General features: G+C 43.1%; 1 protein-coding gene across 1 annotated transcript in view; it reads right to left on the bottom strand.

Annotated features, from left to right (window-relative positions):
• Positions 1 to 433: 433 nt before the first annotated feature.
• LOC129818643 (WD repeat-containing protein 70) overlaps positions 434 to 19,442 on the bottom strand; it is a 93,131-nt gene continuing 74,122 nt past the window's right edge. Inside the window, exons 14-18 of the mRNA XM_055874745.1 lie at positions 18,287 to 18,387; positions 11,870 to 11,949; positions 7,477 to 7,593; positions 5,454 to 5,616; positions 434 to 664 (exon numbers count right to left, since the gene is read on the bottom strand). Of these exons, the coding sequence (XP_055730720.1) occupies positions 577 to 664; positions 5,454 to 5,616; positions 7,477 to 7,593; positions 11,870 to 11,949; positions 18,287 to 18,387 (549 nt within the window). The 3' untranslated portion in view covers positions 434 to 576. The remainder of the gene's footprint in view (positions 665 to 5,453; positions 5,617 to 7,476; positions 7,594 to 11,869; positions 11,950 to 18,286; positions 18,388 to 19,442) is intronic.

The raw sequence follows: 19,442 nt of genomic DNA, 5'->3' as shown, positions 1-19,442 counted from the left end.
AAACATAACCTTCTAGTCAATTCATACCCCCCAAACTATTCTCCAACATGATGGATCGTAAGTTACACCACATGGCATGGAGTTGTCTTGGTATTTCCGAACGCAATCACTCATTTTCATGCAAAATGTTCACTTGTCCCATCAATATTTAGGAATGTTTGAGTCCTGTGAAACTGCACACTAGAAATAACATCTAAATAAATATTTATTTGAAGGAGTGACTCACCGAAGGAAACACATGCACGTCCTTCAGTCCATGACTAAGACTGAGTGGACGTCCAAGAGGGTGAACTCTCTGATAGAATCCATCTTGATCTATCTGGTTTCTAAGTGGAGGATATTGCGTCACAATAAAATCCTGATCTGGGTTGCTCTTGGACTCTACAGGTCCAAAGAGAATGCTATGAGCATCAAAGAGACGAGGTAAAAGTACTGCGAGTGTGACTTGGATGAACTATCCCTTTTATTACTGTTTCTCAGATCATAAACGGCACTATATTTGATTCAAGTACAGCAAAGTACAAAAACATGCACATATCCACGCGCACAAACACACACAAAAGGGGTTGCTGCGGCTCAGATCTTGCGTTTCTTCCACTCTGGTTCCTTGTCAGCCTCTTCATCAGACTCTTCCTCCTCTTGAAAGATGGCATCTGGTTGGGTCCTGGCAGAAGACAGGGAGAAGGGGAGACAACTTACTACACATCTTTTACTTTGGTACAGTACAATACAACCATCCTTATTCAATCCAAATAAGAGGGTCATATTCAGGGTCAACCCCCTACAGACAATGAAAACAGATGCGGGAGATGGAAGGGACAAGATAAAGAGAGAGAACGGAGGAGTAGTGAAAGGGAAAGGACATAAACCAGTGCAGCAGGACAGGATGAGATTAAACATTCCTCTATTTTTATCACGCTGTCTATTCTGAGCAGTGATTAAAAGCCAACATCTGTCCTGTGTGAGTTAAGGAGGGGATGTGACACACACTCATAGAAACGTGCACAGACGTGGGCGGAAAAAACACACACATAGGGTTAGACTATAGGAAGGAGTACGGAAATTAAGAATATGCTCTTCCAAAACGTTCACAAGTTCCAGCACCTCCTAAAACACCTGCAGTATGCCTCCTACTCTGTGACTCTTTCCTAAGTATGTTTTATAGACAACACCCACTCTTCCAGAACTTTCATCCAGGTCATTCAATGATCAGGTGAGGGAGTTGTAACGCAATATCCACTCTGTTCTGTCTCATGTGTGTTCTGATACCAGCGAGAACCCATTAAAACAGCCCAACAAAGGGAGTAACCGGATCATTTGGTCATGAATGTCACAGTGCTCAAGTGCTACAATGCGACTCATTAGTGTCAACACTCCAATTAGCAGTGTTAATGAGTGATCTCCCCGTACTGGGTGGATCGGCTGAACGAGGCCACTCAGATGAGAGGCTACAGGTAGGGTTACAGGGATCAGGGGGTGTACTTAGGCCAGACTAGATCAGGGTGTGAACTTAGTCCCCTCCTGTACTCCCTGTTCACCCATGACCGCGTGGCCAAACACGACTCCAACACCATCATTAAGTTTGCTGACGACACAACAGTGGGAGGCCTGATCACCGACAACGATGAGAAGGCCTATAGGAAGGTCAGAGAACTGGCGGCAGTGTGGTGCCAGGACAACAACCTCTCCCTCAGTGTGAGCAAGACAAAGGAGCTGATCGTGGACTACAGGAAAAGGCGGGCCGAACAGGCCCCCATTAACATCGATGGGGCTGTAGTGGAGCGGGTCGAGAGTTTCAAGTTCCTTGGTGTCCACATCACCAACGAACTATCATGGTCCAAACACACTTAGACAGTTGCGAAGCGGGCACGACAACACATTTTCCCCCTGAAGAGACTGAAAAGATTTGGCATGGGTCCTCAGATCCTCAAAAGGTTCTACAGCTTCACCATCGAAAGCATTCTGACCAGTTGCATCACCACCTGGTATGGCAACTGCTCGGCATCTGACCATAAGGCGCTACAGAGGGTAGTGCGAACGACCCAGTACATCACTGGAGCCAAGCCTCCTGCCATCCAGGACTTATATAATAGGCGGTGTCAGAAGAAAGCCCATAAAATTGTCAAAGACTCCAGTCACCCAAGTTATAGACTGTTTTCTCTGCTACCGCATGGCAAGCAGTACCAGAGCGCCAAGTCTAGGACCAAAAGGCTCCTCAACAGTTTCTACCCCCAGGACAATTTACATTGACACCCCCCCCCCCCCCCCCCCCCCTTGTACACTGCTGCTACTCGCTGTTTGTTACCTATGCACTGTCACTTCACCCCCCGCCTACAGTCGTGGACAAAAGTTTTGAGAATGACACAAATATTCATTTTCACAAAGTCTGCTGCTTCAGTGTCTTTAGATATTTTTGTCAGATGTTACTATGGAATACTAAAGTATAATTACAAGCATTTCATACGTGTCAAAGGCTTTTATTGACAATTACATGAAGTTGATGCAAAGAGTCAATATTTGCAGTGTTGACCCTTCTTTTTCAAGACCTCAGCAATCCGCCATGGCATGCTGTCAATTAACTTCTGGGCCACATCCTGACTGATTGCAGCCCATTCTTGCATAATCAATGCTTGGAGTTTGTCAGAATTTGTGAGTTTTTGTTTGTCCACCCGCCACTCAATGGGATTAAGGTCTGGGGAGTTTCCTGGCCATGGACCCAAAATATTGATGTTTTGTTCCCAAAGCCACTTAGTTATCACTTTTGCCTTATGGCAAGGTGCTCCATCATGCTGGAAAAGGCATTGTTCGTCACCAAACTGTTGCTGGATGGTTGTGAGAAGTTGCTCTCATGGGATGTGTTGGTACCATTCTTTATTCATGGCTGTGTTCTTAGGCAAAATTGTGAGTGAGCCCACTCCCTTGGCTGAGAAGCAACCCCACACATGAATGGTCTCAGGATGCTTTACTGTTGGCATGACACAGGACTGATGGTAGCGCTCACCTTGTCTTCTCCGGACAAGCTTTTTTCCGGATTCCCCAAACAATCGGAAAGGGGATTCAGAGAATATTGACTTTACCCCAGTCCTCAGCAGTCCAATCCCTGTACCTTTTGCAGAATATCAGTCTGTCCCTGATGTTTTTCCTGGCGAGAAGTGGCTTCTTCGCTGCCCTTCTTGACACCAGGCCATCCTCCAAAAGTCTTTGCCTCACTGTGCGTGCAGATGCACTCACACCTGCAAGCTGCCATTCCTGAGCAAGCGCTGTACTGGTGGTGCCCCGATCCCGCAGCTGAATCAACTTTAGGAGACGGTCCTTGCTGGACTTTCTTGGGTGCCCTGAAGCCTTCTTCACAACAATTGAACTGCTCTTCTTGAAGTTCTTGATGATCCGATAAATGGTTGATTTAGGTGCAATCTTACTGTCAGCAATATCCTTGCCTGTGAAGCCCTTTTTGTGCAAAGCAATGATGACGGCACATGTTTCCTTGCAGGTAACCATGATTGACAGGAGGAAGAACAATGATTCCAAGCACCACCCTCCTTTTGAAGCTTCCAGTCTGTTATTCGAACTTAATCAGCATGACAGAGTGATCTCCAGCCTTGTCCTCGTCAACACTCACACCTGTGTTAACGAGAGAATCACTGACATGATGTCAGCTAGTCCTTTTGTGGCAGAGCTAAAATGCAATTAATTGCAATTCATCTGATCACTCTTCATAACATTCTGGAGTATATGCAAATTGCCATCATACAAACTGAGGCAGCAGACTTTGTGAAAATTAATATTTGTGTCATTCTCAAAACTTTTGGCCACGACTGTACATGTACAGATTATCCCAACTAGCCTGTACCCCTGCACACTGGGTACCGGTGCCCCCTGTATATAACCTTGTTATTGGTATTCTTATTGTGTTCATTTTTATTATTACTTTTTATTTGAACCTACTTGGTAAATATTTTCTTCTTCTTAAACTGCATTTTTGGTTAAGGGCTTGTAAGTAAGCATTTCACGGTAGAGTCTACACTTGTTGTATTCGGCACGTGGCAAATAAAGTTTGATTTGATATTATTGCACCTTGGATTGTCTTACCCTACTGACAACAACACTAAATGCTTTCTAAGCACACATACAGGTAACTGCCAAAATAAAGGAAACACTTGAGTAAATGAGGGATACAAAGTATATTGAAAGCAGGTGCTTCCACACTGGTGAGTTAATTAAGCAATTAACATCCCATCATGCTTAGGGTACTGTATACATGTCCAGTTGCCCATTATTTTGGCTACCATGGCTAAAAGAAATATCAGTGACTTTGAAAGAGGGATCTCATAGGAGCATAGGGGGTTTAAAGGGTGTGTGTCTCAGTCACCAGATCTCAACCCAATTTAACACTTATGGGAGATTCTGGAGCGGCGCCTGAGACAGCGGTTTCCACCACCATCAACCATCATTTTCAACCCATTCTGGAACTTTTGAGGATTTATGACATAGTCCCTCTAGTAATTAGCAGGATTTCTATGGTCAGATCCCTCCAATAGAGTTCCAGACACGTGTAGAATCTATGCCAAGGTGCATTGAAGCTGTTCTGGCTCATCGCCCTATTAGGTTGGTGTTTCCTTTATTTTGGCAGTTACCTGTACCTGTATGGATGATGATGAAGAGGATGATGATAATGATGGTAACATCTCCATCCCTCATCTCTGCACCTGTCCACTGGTGAGGTGATAAGCTATTGACAGACAATCCATTGGGATTGTGTCGCTATAATTAGACTGATGCATAATGCATGTGAACACCCAAACAAGCAGAGACCAGAGTCAAGTGAGGTGTTGCTGTTACTCCCAGAGGGCCAAACCGGGGCCAGGCTACACTCCAACCTCTAGAGCAATAGCATCAACACGAGGGAATCTCTCTCAGGGGAGTGACCTATTCTTACGCCTGGTCATTTTAGATTTCGATCGTTAAATTGAGTTAAAAGGTTATATAAGGTAAAACTGTCAACCTCAATAAGTTCATTCACTCATTTACTGTTCCAACTAAAATACTGTGAGCTTATCTCCTGCCAAACACCCTGCCATGAATTACATTGATATGGGCCTGCTTATACCATCAAGAGGTCCGATACGTCTACAGATGAATGTGGAAGTTCTCCTTCAACACCTTTAGATCCTCAGCCAAGAATAGACCCATTCTTTAGCCAGCATGTCTGTGGACACTGAGGTGAAACACAAACCCTCTCAGGTAGCTGATTGGTTGTTGGTGGGCCTCCAGGCCCAGGCTGCAGCTCTTTAAACATTCATGTGTCACCAAGCCAGCCAGGCAGGAAGACTGGAACCTTAGCACAGCCACACAGCCATAAACTACACCCAGTGCAGACTCACCTTACTGTTTGTCTGCGCCATCCCAGGAGTGTGTGTGTGTGTGTGTACGTGTGTACGTGTGGCCAGTCTTACTTGGTGTAGGCAGGGGCGACCCAGTAGGGGTTTTCAGAGGCCTCCTTGGCGTGTCGGAGGATGGCCTGGCGAGGATTGCTATCGTCTGTTTTGTCCAGAGCAATGTTCTTCACAATGAAAGAGGACAGAGTACCTCCATGTGCTGCCACACGACCACCACGACCTGAGAGGAGACGACAACCACTGGGTTAGGAACACACGTAACTCATGCACAAGCACACAGACAGACAGACAGACAGAGACAGGCAGACAGACAGGCAAAAGCACACCACCAAACATAGATGACAGAAAAAGTCTACCACAAATTTAGTGACATGCAAGGAAACACATTCCTCTTGCACCAAAACATACACACATGAGAACGTTGGGGAAAACATCCTCATCTCCGTAAGAGGGTATTTATGTTGTGTTTAAACATGGATTGGCACACACACACAGTGAGGCCCAGCTGAAAGAGGAGACTCCAGTGATATCCTGTCTCAGTGGGTTGGTGTCAGAGGTGGCTGTTAGGGGAGAGTTGAAGGAGGTCCTCTTGCAAGCAACCAGCCAAAATCCCAAACATTACACAGTACTTTTAAAAGGTAGGTTAATCAGGATGATAAACAAATGACAGTGAATTAGCCAACAAGTCATTCTCTCTCTACCTCTTTCTTCCACTTTCTCCGTCTCGAGGAAGAAGATATGGGACGTTTCAAGAGGAAAGCTGGGGTGTAAACTTTCTCATAGCATCACCGCTAAACAGACAGCTGGGAGACAAGCTCTATCAAGTTGATAGTTGATCATGGCTATAGCACCATTTTCAGGACCTGCCATAGATTGCCACTCAGTAACATTCAATGTCGTCTTGGTAAGCAACTCCATTGTATATTTGGCCTTGTGTTTCAGGTTATATTTGGCCTCGTGTTTCAGGTTATTGTACTGATGAAAGGTGAATTAGTCTCCCAGTGTCTGTTGGAAAGAAGACTGAAACAGGTTTTTCTCTAGGATTTTGCCTGTGCTTATATCTGTATTTCGTTTATTTTTTCCCTAAAGAAATTCCCTAGTCCTTGCTGATGAAAAGCATACCCATAACATGATGCAGCCACCACCATGCTTGAAAATATGGAGAATAGTACTCATTGATGTGTTGCGTTTGCTCCAAACATAACACTTTGTATTCAGAACAAAAAGTTAATTTCTTTGCCACATTTCTTGCAGTATTACTTAAGTGCATTTTTGCAAACGAAATGCATGTTTTGGAATATTTGTATTCTGTACAGGCTTTCTACTTTTCACTCTGTCATTTAGGTTAGTATTGTGGAGTAACTACAATGTTGTTGAGCCATCCTCAGTTCTCATATAACAACCATTAAACTCTAACTGTTTTTAAGTCCCCATTGGCCTCGGGGTGAAATCCCTGAGTGGTTTCCTTCCACTCCGGCAACTGAGTTAAGAAGGACGCCTGTATCTTTGTAGTGACTGGGTGTACTAATACACCATCCAAAGTGTAATTAATAACTTCACCATGCTCAAAGGAATATTCAAAGTCTGCTTTTTTTCTAAAAAAACAAAAACAAACATCTACCAATAGGTGCTCTTCTTTGTGAGGCATTGGAAAACCTCCCTGGTCTTTGTGGTTGAATCTGTGATTGAAATTCACCAATCGATTGAGGGATCTTACAGATAATTGTATATGTGGGGTACAGAGATGGGGAGATGGGGTAGTGCAACTTATTATGTGATTTGTAAATTTTTTACTCCTGAACTTATTTAGGTGTGCCATAACAGAGTGGTTGAATACTTATTTACTCAAGACATTTAAGCTTTACATTTTGCATTCATTTCTAAAATGTTCTACAAACAAAATGCCACGTTGACATTATGGGGTATTGTGTGTAGATCAGTGACACAAAATCAAATGTAATCCATTTTAATTTCAGGCTTTAACACAACAAAATGCGGAACAAGTAAAGGGGTATGAATACTTTAAGGCACTGTATAATATATATGTGTGTATGTGGTGGAATTTTCCGTGTAACGTTACCTGGTCCAGTGACAGGGGGTTCAGGCTTGTGGGACTTCATTGGGTCCAGTCTGTCTTTCTCCAGCTGTTTCTTAGTGCTGCGCTGCCGGGCCTCGCGGAACATGGGAAGAGCATGGGCTGGCGGGAGAGAAGAAATTATCAAATATGAGAGAGAGAGAGAGAGCGAGAGAAAGAGAAAATGAGTAGAAAACGCATATATTAACAAACACTTCAACAAGCCTAAGTGCAGAGCATAGCATAAAAGCCAAACACTTAAACACACCAAGTGACCTCTAGCGAGGTCTATAGCACTCTGCCTACTGCCATGTTGGACACCAACACTATCACGTCCATGTTTATATTTCACAGTTTGCTGAACACCACCACAATGCATGTCTTGGGCACTTTACAGCGTAAGTGTGTATTCTATGTCTATACCTGAGTTATCACGTGTGTCCCCAACAGTATGTGTATGCTTGTATAACTGAGTAAGTACCAGTGTGTGTGTGTGTGTGTGTGTGTGTGTTTCCTCAGGGGTTACAAAAGGACACAGTGTGGGCTAGATGAAGTGATTTTCCATTCAGGAGCCCCTGTTGTCACTGCTCAGTGTTAATTCTTCTCCTCCATGCTACATTAAGCAAAAAGGTTACTGTTAACAGATTCCCACTCTTTTCTCAATGGGCCATGACCACGCTTCCTGTCCCCTCTAATTTTCCAGCACTAGGGCACAAGTGCGTCACTCAGCGACCACGGCCATCAGACACCGGCCTATAGTCTCAACTTGTCGGGGTGGCGATGAGAGAAAACTAGGAGGGAAATCACATGATTGATATTAGAGAAGGGTTCTGTCACCTAAACAATAAGCTGTGTTTCCCTCCTAGTCTATCACGGCTCAGCCAGGTGTCTTGTCCTCCAGTTACTGTTCATCCATTACCTCAGTGGGAGTGAGAGAGTCTTCTGTATGAGGTTGAGAGAGCCACACGTCGTCCATGCACCGTGCAGCTGAGTGACTCATGTGGAAATGACAGACTGGCTGGGTTAAAGAATGGTCAAGTGTGGTGGGTTGTAGGGAGGGGGGAGTGTGTTGATTCAGGAGAGGGGTGAGTGGGAGTATGAGACGGGAGTGTGAGTGTGTTAGCGGGGGTATCACGCTGCCGGGGGTGGGCGAGGTGGCTGTCCCTGGCGTGACTGGAGCCCTGGCGGCTGACCTGTGGCTGACGAGTGGCATCATGCCCTGTGGCTGTCTGTTCACTCACTCTCACACCACGCCATCAGCTAATGGCAACACCTACTGATGCTGCCTCTGAAAGCTGTGTGTGTGTGTGTGTGTGTGTGTGTGTGTGTGTGTGTGTGTGTGTGTGTGTGTGTGTGTGTGTGTGTGTGTGTGTGTGTGTGTGTGTGTGTGTGTGTGTGTGTGTCAAGGTTTCCGTTAGCCGGTAAGTCGGCATTTGGACGATAAAAATGTGAAAAGCAGATAAATAAAATTGGCTCCGGCCAATTATCTAAAAAAACAAACAAATCCCATTGCTAAACAATGCTTTTTTTGCGTATTCATTGATGGAAATCCCAGTCGATGGAAATACATTTGACAGGTCATGCTTATCTGTCTATAGGTTCATTTGCATAATTTTGTGGAATAAAAATGGCGCATGTGTACATACGGTATGCATCTTATTTATCACATGCGCACAGCGTTACAGACGAAAAGCCCTTTTGAGAAAAATCTGTCAGACAATTCTTTGTTGCTGCTAAGCTCCTCAATCAGCTCTTCGTTGCTGCTAAGCTCCTCAGACAGCTCTTCGTTGCTGCTAAGCTCCTCAGACAATTCTTTGTTGCTGCTAAGCTCCTCAGACAGCTCTTCGTTGCTGCTAAGCTCCTCAGACAGCTCTTCGTTGCTGCTAAGCTCCTCAGACAATTCTTTGTTGCTGCTAAGCTCCTCAGACAGCTCTTCGTTGCTGCTAAGCTCCTTAGTCAGCTCTTCGTTGCTGCTAAGCTCCTCAGACAATTCTTCGTTGCTGCTAAGCTCCTCAGACAGCTCTTCGTTGCTGCTAAGCTCCTCAAACAGCTCTTCGTTGCTGCTCGAGTGAAAAGTGTGCCTTTATAAGCCCAATCATTGCGCAACAATTTTAAATGAAATAGCGTGTTAAAAACAGTTTTAATGGCTATGACTAAAATGAGCTACTATTTTTATTCCTCAACTTGTAATTGATGCGCGCTTCCCATTCGCCATTCAGATGCATAGGCAACGGAAGGCAGACTTCATCAGCGCGTCACACAGCACTTTGCAACGATCTAAAGGCAGTATGGATTTTGAAAACATACTTGTTTGAAACCTGAATGTTTTACTACATATTATGAGGCATGTCTTACCTTTCTTCAAAGTAACCTAGCCAAAATTCAACCATATCTGTGGAGGCAATAATTTTATAAAAGACTTCCAGATGCCATTGAAACCAGTAGCCTAATGTTTTATAAAGACTTCCAGATGCCATTGAAACCAGTAGCCTATTGTTTCATAAAGACTTCCAGATGCCATTGAAACCAGTAGCATATTGTTTTATAAAGACTTCCAGATGTCATTGAAACCAGTAGCCTAATGTTTTATAAAGACTTCCAGATGCCATTGAAACCAGTAGCCTAATGTTTCATAAAGACTTCCAGATGCCATTGAAACCAGTAGCCTATTGTTTCATAAAGACTTCCAGATGTCATTGAAACCAGTAGCCTATTGTTTCATAAAGACTTCCAGATGCCATTGAAACCAGTAGCCTAATGTTTCATAAAGACTTCCAGATGCCATTGAAACCAGTAGCCTATTGTTTCATAAAGACTTCCAGATGCCATTGAAACCAGTAGCCTAATGTTTCATAAATACTTCCAGATGCCATTGAAACCAGTAGCCTATTGTTTTATAAAGACTTCCAGATGCCATTGAAACCAGTAGCCTAATGTTTCATAAAGACTTCCAGATGCCATTGAAACCAGTAGCATATTGTTTTATAAAGACTTCCATATGCCATTGAAACCAGTAGCCTATTGTTTCATAAAGACTTCCAGATGCCATTGAAACCAGTAGCCTAATGTTTTATAAAGACTTCCAGATGCCATTGAAACCAGTAGCCTATTGTTTTATAAAGACTTCCAGATGCCATTGAAACCAGTAGCCTAATGTTTCATAAAGACTTCCAGATGCCATTGAAACCAGTAGCCTAATGTTTCATAAAGACTTCCAGATGCCATTGAAACCAGTAGCCTAATGTTTTATAAAGACTTCCAGCTGCCATTGAAACCAGTAGCCTAATGTTTCATAAAGACTTCCAGATGCCATTGAAACCAGAAGTCTATTGTTTTGTAAAGACTTCCAGATGCCATTGAAACCAGTAGCCTATTTCTCTCATGTTCTATTGGTTTTCAAATCAACTTTCTTTCACCGTTCAGTAGCCGAAGGCACAATCCTAGCCATATTAGCAGCCCATGCTAGTTCTTACATCTTTAGATCTCCCCTCTTTCTAGCGGATATTTTCATCTCTGTCACATGAAACCGCTAGCACTGCAGTGTGGAACGAACATTGGTGCATAGCCTACTGAAGAAATAATAGTTTATCAACATTTTAAGCTAAATGTTGCATCAGCCTCATTGCTTTTAAAGTTTATTTTATTTTATATAGCCTAGGCCTACTGGTTCTATTCATTCGGGATAGGCTATTTCCTTCTCAACAAGCTGACCAAAAGAATAGGTAAACTTTTCTACTATGGGGGAATAGTAGATTGACATAGGCTAGTGATTTTGCTGATCGTTACTGGTCTTGTTGTCTGAGAAAAAGTACATGTGGACAGTTTTTCTAACATCTTCAAAGTGTGCATCGGAATTCAGTAAGAAGAACGGTCAAATGTCTAGCGCTACATTTTCCTGACGGAAAACATGGTGTATGTGTGTATAGTATTCCGATTGTCTAACAAGCTTTCACAAGCCCCCCCACTCCACATCATGCAGTAATGTGGTGGCTTTCTGTGATCTGGTGCAGTGCGTTTTAGACTAGGATGGCTGTCCTTCCTGGAACACCGTGACATATGGGACGGAGCAGGTCACTGGTGACCAGATGGTTGTAGCTGGTTCAAGGTAGCTCCTACCGCTGTAGTGCCCTTGAGAAAGGCACTTAAGCCAAATTGCTCTGGTAATTGTCCACCTCGTAAACGGACTAAATTGTATGCCTTGCACAACGTGTTACCCTGAGGGAAAGAGGGTCTATAATGCCTATATGACAGTGCTAGGATCGACAGCTACTGTTTAACTTGAGTTATGACTACAAGGAGCTACTAGCTAGGAAAGAATTAAGTGATCATGGATGGTATATGGTAGGTGTGTTGTAGATCTCATACTAAATAATGCACAGGTGTGTGTTGAGGTACTTACGTGTGATGATGTAGTCTTGCGTCAGTGTCTCCGCTTGCCTCTCTTTCCTCTTGCTCTTCACCACACACAGCTTAGCTCCCCTACACACAGAGAGATAGAGGAGACACCATAGTTCATATTTCATGATGTGGGAGACACAGTTCTCAAACGTGGGTGACTGTAGGTTAGATACAGTACAGACCAGTCTCTTCTGATCTGCTCCTAACAGGATGGAGTCTAGACAACCCACTTCCGACTAGTGTTGTCGCGATACCAGAATATTGACTTCCATACTGATACCAGGTTTAATATCATGATACTTGATACCAAAACGATACTCGATACCGAAACAATACCACAGCAAAAAAAGAAAGTGTATTAGCTTAAGTCACTGAATAACCACTGGGCTTTAGTTTTTAAACATTGAACAATATGTTGATAAATGGTAGAACAACAAAATTAACAAATAGAATATCTTCCGTTCTATATTAAATTGCTTGAAAAAATAAAACATCTTATTAAATAACAATAATAATTAAATCCTTATGCAAAACCATACCAGACAACAAAATCATTTAAAAAGTACATCTAAACGGTTTTAAAATATAATTTGATACACGTTAAGCTGAAATTGCTCATCTATGGCCTTAATATTGGGTCAAATGACATTCATTATACCCAAATCATTTAATGTATTATATGAATAGTTTGAGCCAAAATGACATAAAACACACACTTTGAAGCTTCTATTTGTTTTTGTTTTTTGTCACCTTTATTTAACCAGGTAGGCCAGTTGAGAACAAGTTCTCATTTACAACTGCGACCTGGCCAAGATAAAGCAAAGCAGTGCGACAAAAACAACACGGAGTTACACATAAACAAACGTACAGTAGAAACAAATATATATACAGTGTGTGCAAATGTAGAAGAGTAGGGAGGTAGGCAACAAATAGGCCATAGAGGCGAAATAATTAAAATGTATCATTAACACTGGAGTGATAGATGTGCAGATGATGATGAGTAGAGATACTGGGGTGCAAAAGAGCAAGAGGTTAATTAACAATATGGGGATGAGGTAGTTGGGTGTACTATTTACAGATTGGCTGTGTACAGGTACAGTGATCGGTAAGCTGCTCTGACAGCTGATGCTTAAAGTTAGAGAGGGAGATATAAGATAAGCTTCAGTGATTTTTGCAAATCGTTCCAGTCACTGGCAGCAGAGAACTGGAAGGAAAGGCGGCCAAAGGAAGTGTTGGCTTTGGGCATGACCAGTGAAATATATCTGCTGGAGCGTGTGCTACGGGTGGGTGTTGCTATGGTGACCAGTGAGCTGAGATAAGGCGGGGCTTTACCTAGCAAAGACTTATAGATTACCTGGAGCCAGTGGGTTTGGCGACGAATATGTAGTGAGGGCCAGCCAACGAGAGCATACAGGTTGCAGTGGTGGGTAGTATATGGGGCTTTGGTGACAAAACAGACGGCACTGTGATAGACTGCATCCAGTTTGCTGAGGGTGTTACGAGGTTATGTTTTGCATCATGAGTGAAGGAGGCTTTGTTGTGAAATAGGAAGCCGTTTCTAGATTTAATTTTGGATTGGATGCTTAATGTGAGTCTGGAAGGAGAGTTTACAGTCTAACCAGACACCTAGGTGTTTGTAGTTGTCCACATATTCTAAGTCAGAACCGTCCAGTGATGCTAGTTGGGCGGGAGGGTGTGGGCAGCAATCGGTTGAAGAGCATGCACTTAGTTTTACTAGCATTTTAAAGGAGTTGAAGACTACGGAAGGCGTATTGTATGACATTGAAGCTCGTTTGGAGGTTTGTTAGCACAGTGTCCAAAGAAGGGCCAGATTTATAGAGAATGGTGTCGTCTGCATAGAGGTGGATCAGAGAATCACCAGCAGCAAGAGCGATGTCATATAGAGAAAAGAGTCAGCCCAAGAATTGAACCCTGTGGCACCCCTATAGAGACTGTCAGAGGTCCGGATGGGACAACAGGCCCTCCGATTTGACACACTGAACTCTATCTGAGAAGTAGTTGGTGAACCAGGTGAGGCAGTCATTTGAGAAGCCAAGGCGATTGAGTCTGTTTGTTAACTTGGCTTTCAAAGATTTTCAAAAGGCAGGGCAGGATGGATATAGGTCTATAACAGTTTGGGTCTAGAGTGTCTCCTCTTTTGAAGAGGGGGATGACCACGGCAGCTTTCCAATCTTTGGGGATCTCAGACGATACGAAAGAGGTTGAATAGGCTAGTAATAGGGGTTGCAACAATTTCGGCGGAAAATTTTAGAAAGAGAGAGTCCAGATTGTCTAGCCCAGCTGATTTGTAGGGATCCAGATTTTTCAGCTCTTTCAGAATATCAGCTGTCTGGATTTGGGTAAAGGGGGGGGGCTTTGGCAAGTTGCTGCAGGGGGTGCTGAGGTGTTGGCCGGGATAGGGGTATCCGGGCCTCTACAGGCCTTTTGCAATAAAAACTACCATAGAAATACAATGAATTTTGCACAGCATACTACGATTCCCAGAGTACATTTTAACTCCCAGGATGCAATGCTCCACCCAGGGCTGCTGTTGGGCTAGTGGCTACTGTTAGCAAGCCCACAAGCCCAGACAAACAAAGTACTCTAAATATACTGCTGTCATAAGTTGAGTGCATTTCACATTACCTTTGGGTTGTCATATTATAATGCTCACATGAATGTCATGCTGAATATATGTTCATGTTATTGTCACTCAAAAATTATTTGAATTTACAGTGCCTTTAGTAGATATTCATACCTCTTGATTTATTCCACATTTCGTTGTGTTACAGCCTGAATTCAAAACGCATTAAATATACACTACCGTTCAAAAGTTTGGGGTCACTTAGTAATGTCCTTGTTTTCCATGAAAACATACATGAAATGAGTTGCAAAATGAATAGGAAATATAGTCAAGACGTTGACAAGGTTATAAATAATGATTTTTAATTTAAATAATAATTGTGTCCTTCAAACTTTGCTTTCGTCAAAGAATCCTCCATTTGCAGCAATTACAGCCTTGCAGACCTTTGGCATTCTTGTTGTCAATTTGTTGAGGTAATCTGAAGAGATTTCACCCCATGCTTCCTGAAGCACCTCCCACAAGTTGGATTGGCTTGATGGGCACTTCTTACGTATCATATGGTCAAGCTGCTCCCACAACAGCTCAATAGGGTTGAGATCTGGTGACTGTGCTGGCCACCACATTATAGATAGAATACCAGCTGACTGCTTCTTCCCTAAATAGTTACCGGTAATGCATAGTTTGGAGCTGTGCTTTGGGTCATTGTCCTGCTGTAGGAGGAAATTGGCTCCAACCGTACACAGGGTATGGCATGGCATTGCAAAATGGAGTGATAGCCTTTCTTTCTTCAAGATCCCTTTTACCCTGTACAAATCTCCCACTTTACCCCCACCAAAGCACCCCCAGACCATCACAGATGGCGTCAAGAACTCCCCAAGCATCTTTTTTGTGTCTCACAAAAGTTCTTCTTTGTGATCCCAACACCTCAAACTTAGATTTGTCTGTCCATAACACTTTTTCCCAATCTTCCTCTGTCCAGTGTCTGTGTTCTTTTCCCCATCTTAATCTTTAATTTTTATTGGCCAGTCTGAGATATGGGTTTTTCTTTGCAACTCTGCCTTGATGGCCAGCATGTTTCAGTTTTCAGCTGTGCTAACATAATTGCAAAAATGATTTCTAATGATCAATTAGCCTTTTAAGATGATAAACTTGGATTAGCTAACACAACGTGCCATTGGAACACAGAAGTGATGGTTGCTGATAATGGGCCTCTTTACGCCCATGTAGATATTCCATAAAAAATCTGCCGTTTCCATCTACAATAGTCATTTACAACATTAACAACGTCTACACGGTATTTCTGATCAATTTTTATTTTATTTTTTATTTTCTCCCCAATTTTCGTGGTATCCAATCGCTAGTAATTACTACCTTGTCTCATCGCTACAACTCCCGTACGGGCTCGGGAGAGACGAAGGTCGAAAGCCATGCGTCCTCCGAAGCACAACCCAACCAAGCCACACTGCTTCTTAACACAGCGCGCCTCCAACCCGGAAGCCAGCCGCACCAATGTGTCGGAGGAAACACCGTGCACCCGCCCCCCTCGGTTAGCGCGCACTGCGCCCGGCCCGCCACAGGAGTCGCTGGAGCGCGATGAGACAAGGATATCCCTACTGGCCAAACCCTCCCTAAGACGACGCTAAGCCAATTGTGCGTCGCCCCACGGACCTCCAGGTCACGGCCGGCTGCGACAGAGCTTGGGCGCAAACCCAGAGACTCTGGTGGCGCAGCTAGCACTGCGATGCAGTGCTCTAGACCACTGCGCCACCCGGGAGGCCTATTTCTGATCAATTTGATGTTATTTTAATGGACTTTTTAAAATATTTTCTTTCAAATACAAGGACATTTCTAAGTGACCCCAAACTTTTGAATGGTAGTGTATGTTTTTTCTCACCCATCTACACACAATATCCCATCATTTTTTTGAAATTTTTGCAAATGTATTGAAAATGAAATACAGAAATAACTAATTTGCATAAGTATTCACACCCTTGAGTCAATATGTTGTAGAAGCACCTTTGGCAGCGATTACAGCTGTGACTATTTCTGGGTAAGTCTCTAAGAGCTTGGATTGTGCAACATTCGCCCATTATTCTTTTCAAAATTCTTCAAGCTGTGTAAAATTGGTTGTTGATCATTGTTAGACAACCATTTTCAGGTCTTGCCATAGATTTTCAAGTAGATTTAAGTAAAAAATGTAACTCGGCCACACAGGAACATTCACTGTCTTCTTGGTAAGCAACTCCAGTGTAGATTGGGCATTTTAGGTTACTGTCCTGCTGACAGGTGAATTAATCACCCAGTGTCTGGTGGAAGGCAGACAACCAGATTTTCCTATAGGATTTTACCTGTGCTTAGCTCCATTCCATTTCTTTTTTATCCTGAAAAACTCCCAATTCGTTAACGATTACAAGCATACCCATAACATGATGCAGCCACCACTATGTTTGAAATATGGAGAATGGTACTCAGTAATGTGTTGTATTGGATTTACCCCAAACATAACACTTTGTATTGAGGACAAAAAGTTAATTGCTTTTCCAAATTTTTTGCAGTATTACGTTAGAACCTTGGTGCAAACAGGATGCATGTTTTTGAATATATTTATTCTGTACAGGCTTCTTTCTTGTGACTGTCAATTAGGTTAGTATTGTGGAGTAACTACAATGTTGTTGATCCATCCTCAGTTTTCTCCTATCACAGCCATTAAACAAACTATTTTAAAGTCACCATTGGCCTCAGGGTGAAATCAAAGGGATATACAATGTCTGCGTTTTTTTACCCATCTGCCAATAGGTGCTCTTCTTTGCGAGGCATTGGAAAACCTCCCTGGTCTTTGTGGTTGAATCTGTGTTTGAAATTCACAGCTCGACTAAGGGACCTTAAAGATAATTGTATGTGTGGGGTACAGAGATGAGGTAAAAATCATGTTAAACACTATTATTTCACGCAACTTATTATTTGACTTGTTAAGCACATTTTCACTCCTGAACTTATTTAGGCTTGCTGTAAGAAAGGGATTGAATACTTATTTAGTCAAAAAGTTTTTTTTTTTTTTTTTACATTATGGGGTATTGTGTGTAGGCCAGTGAAAAAAAAAAACTATTAATACATTTTAAATTCAGGCTGTAAAACAACACAATGTGGAAAAAGTCAAGGGGTTTGAAAACATTCTGATGGCCCTGTAGATACTAGTAGAATAACGTTACAATACAATTTTTTTTAAAAGTAGTTTTGGAACTAAAACTCCCTTGCACTGCACGGCCTTGTAACACTTTTTGCATAGTTGTTTGGGTGGGCTGGCCCTCATCTGCTCTGCAAGGAAAGTATTCCCATATTTCGCTTCAGGGGCCATTTTTGTCAACAAGCTGCGGGCATGGAGGTATGTTTTCGTTCGAAGAAGCCATGCTGTCGGCATTTTCTCTCCCCTCGCTTGCTTCCCAAAAGTGGCTCTCGCTGTGTCAGCTGCATGCACAAGCGCAAGTAGCCTGTCTAGCTTACTACTGCCCCCTTGAGAAGACTCAGACAAATGACTAGACAGACTCAATCCTTTCAATCCGTACATGACGTGAGACTTCACATATGACAGAACTACCGAAAGTAACAAAAATTCTAGCGCCGACCCGTTTGTCATGTTCTAGTATCAAAAAAGTACCGACGTTTCAGTATATCGTGCAACACTACTTCAGACCTATTATCAAATATACAAACTATCATTTCTCAATGGGAGTTTGTACAGTGAAGTCAGAAAAAGACTGATGATGTACAGGACAGCTAAAAACTCAACTTCCGTCCACAGCTACCATAAAGGTAAGCATTCTCAGCGCAGCGTACCTGTGACTCTTGACAGGGTCGTAGTAGACCTTAGCCAGTCCGTTTCCAGTCCCCACCATAATCTGATTCAGCTTGGGATGCCAGAGACACCGCACCACACCCTGAAAACGACACAAAGAGAAAAGAAACAGGAGATGAGCTTTTCAGAAACATTTACATTACATTTAACTCATTTAGCAGACGCTCTTATCCAGAGCGACTTACAAATTGGAAAGTTCATACATATTCATCCTGGTCCCCCCGTGGGGAATGAACCCACAACCCTGGCGTCGCAAGCGCCATGCTCTACCAACTGAGCCACACGGGACCGAAACATGGTGAACATTCGATTGTAACATGAGATTAAAATGATTCTTATTGATAACTGCTGGAGCGGACACAGGCAGGTTTTTAACTGTCGGAGTGGTCTCTGCATTAGCTGACTATATTTGGCCGTCAGGACGCGGCCTGGATCCTTCAGTCTGTGTATGACAGATGGCTCGCTGCCAAGGGCAAATGTGACCACGCTCATCCAGAGTGTGTGTGTGTGTGGTGTTTGTGTGTACGCAAAAGTGTTTTGCAGTGATGAAGCACCTACGAGTGCATGTGTGTAGAGACTTCCAGTCGATAGGTTGAAATTCTGAGAGTTGCAAAGCAGATGTGTGGCAGCTAACACAGTAGCGGCTGGACAGTAGTAGCTGGACGTCGGGATGTTTCTGAATGTAGAGCAGAATTCTCAGGCTTTTTGAGCTCTCTTCGTTCCTCTCTCGAAGACCCTCTTTGTAACAAAGGGGCCAAAACAAAGGGCTGGAATTGCATTGCTCTCACGCATAGGGATGGCACAATTAGCGTACAACCGTGTAACCGACGGTTGTGGAAGAAAACCGTCAAGAAAATAAAATATCCTTCATAACAGTAAAATGTAAAGTGTTTCATGAGCTGTAACAAAAAGATTCCAGAAATGTTTCAAACGCACAAAAAGCTGATTTCTCTCAAACTTTATGCACAAATGTTTTTACATCCCTGTTAGTGAGCATTTCTCCTTTGCCAAGATAATCCTTCCACTTGCATATCATTATACAGGTGCACCTTGTGCTGGGGGACAAATAAAACTCCACTTTAAAATGTGCAGTTTTGTCACACAACACAATGCCACAGATGTCTCAGGTTTTGAGGG

The sequence above is a fragment of the Salvelinus fontinalis genome, chromosome 21 (genome assembly GCF_029448725.1).
Source record: "Salvelinus fontinalis isolate EN_2023a chromosome 21, ASM2944872v1, whole genome shotgun sequence".
In the NCBI taxonomy this organism is placed as follows: Eukaryota; Metazoa; Chordata; class Actinopteri; order Salmoniformes; family Salmonidae; genus Salvelinus; species Salvelinus fontinalis.
The sequence above is the reverse complement of the archived record's forward strand: the minus strand, read 5'-3'. Positions and strand labels throughout refer to the sequence as shown.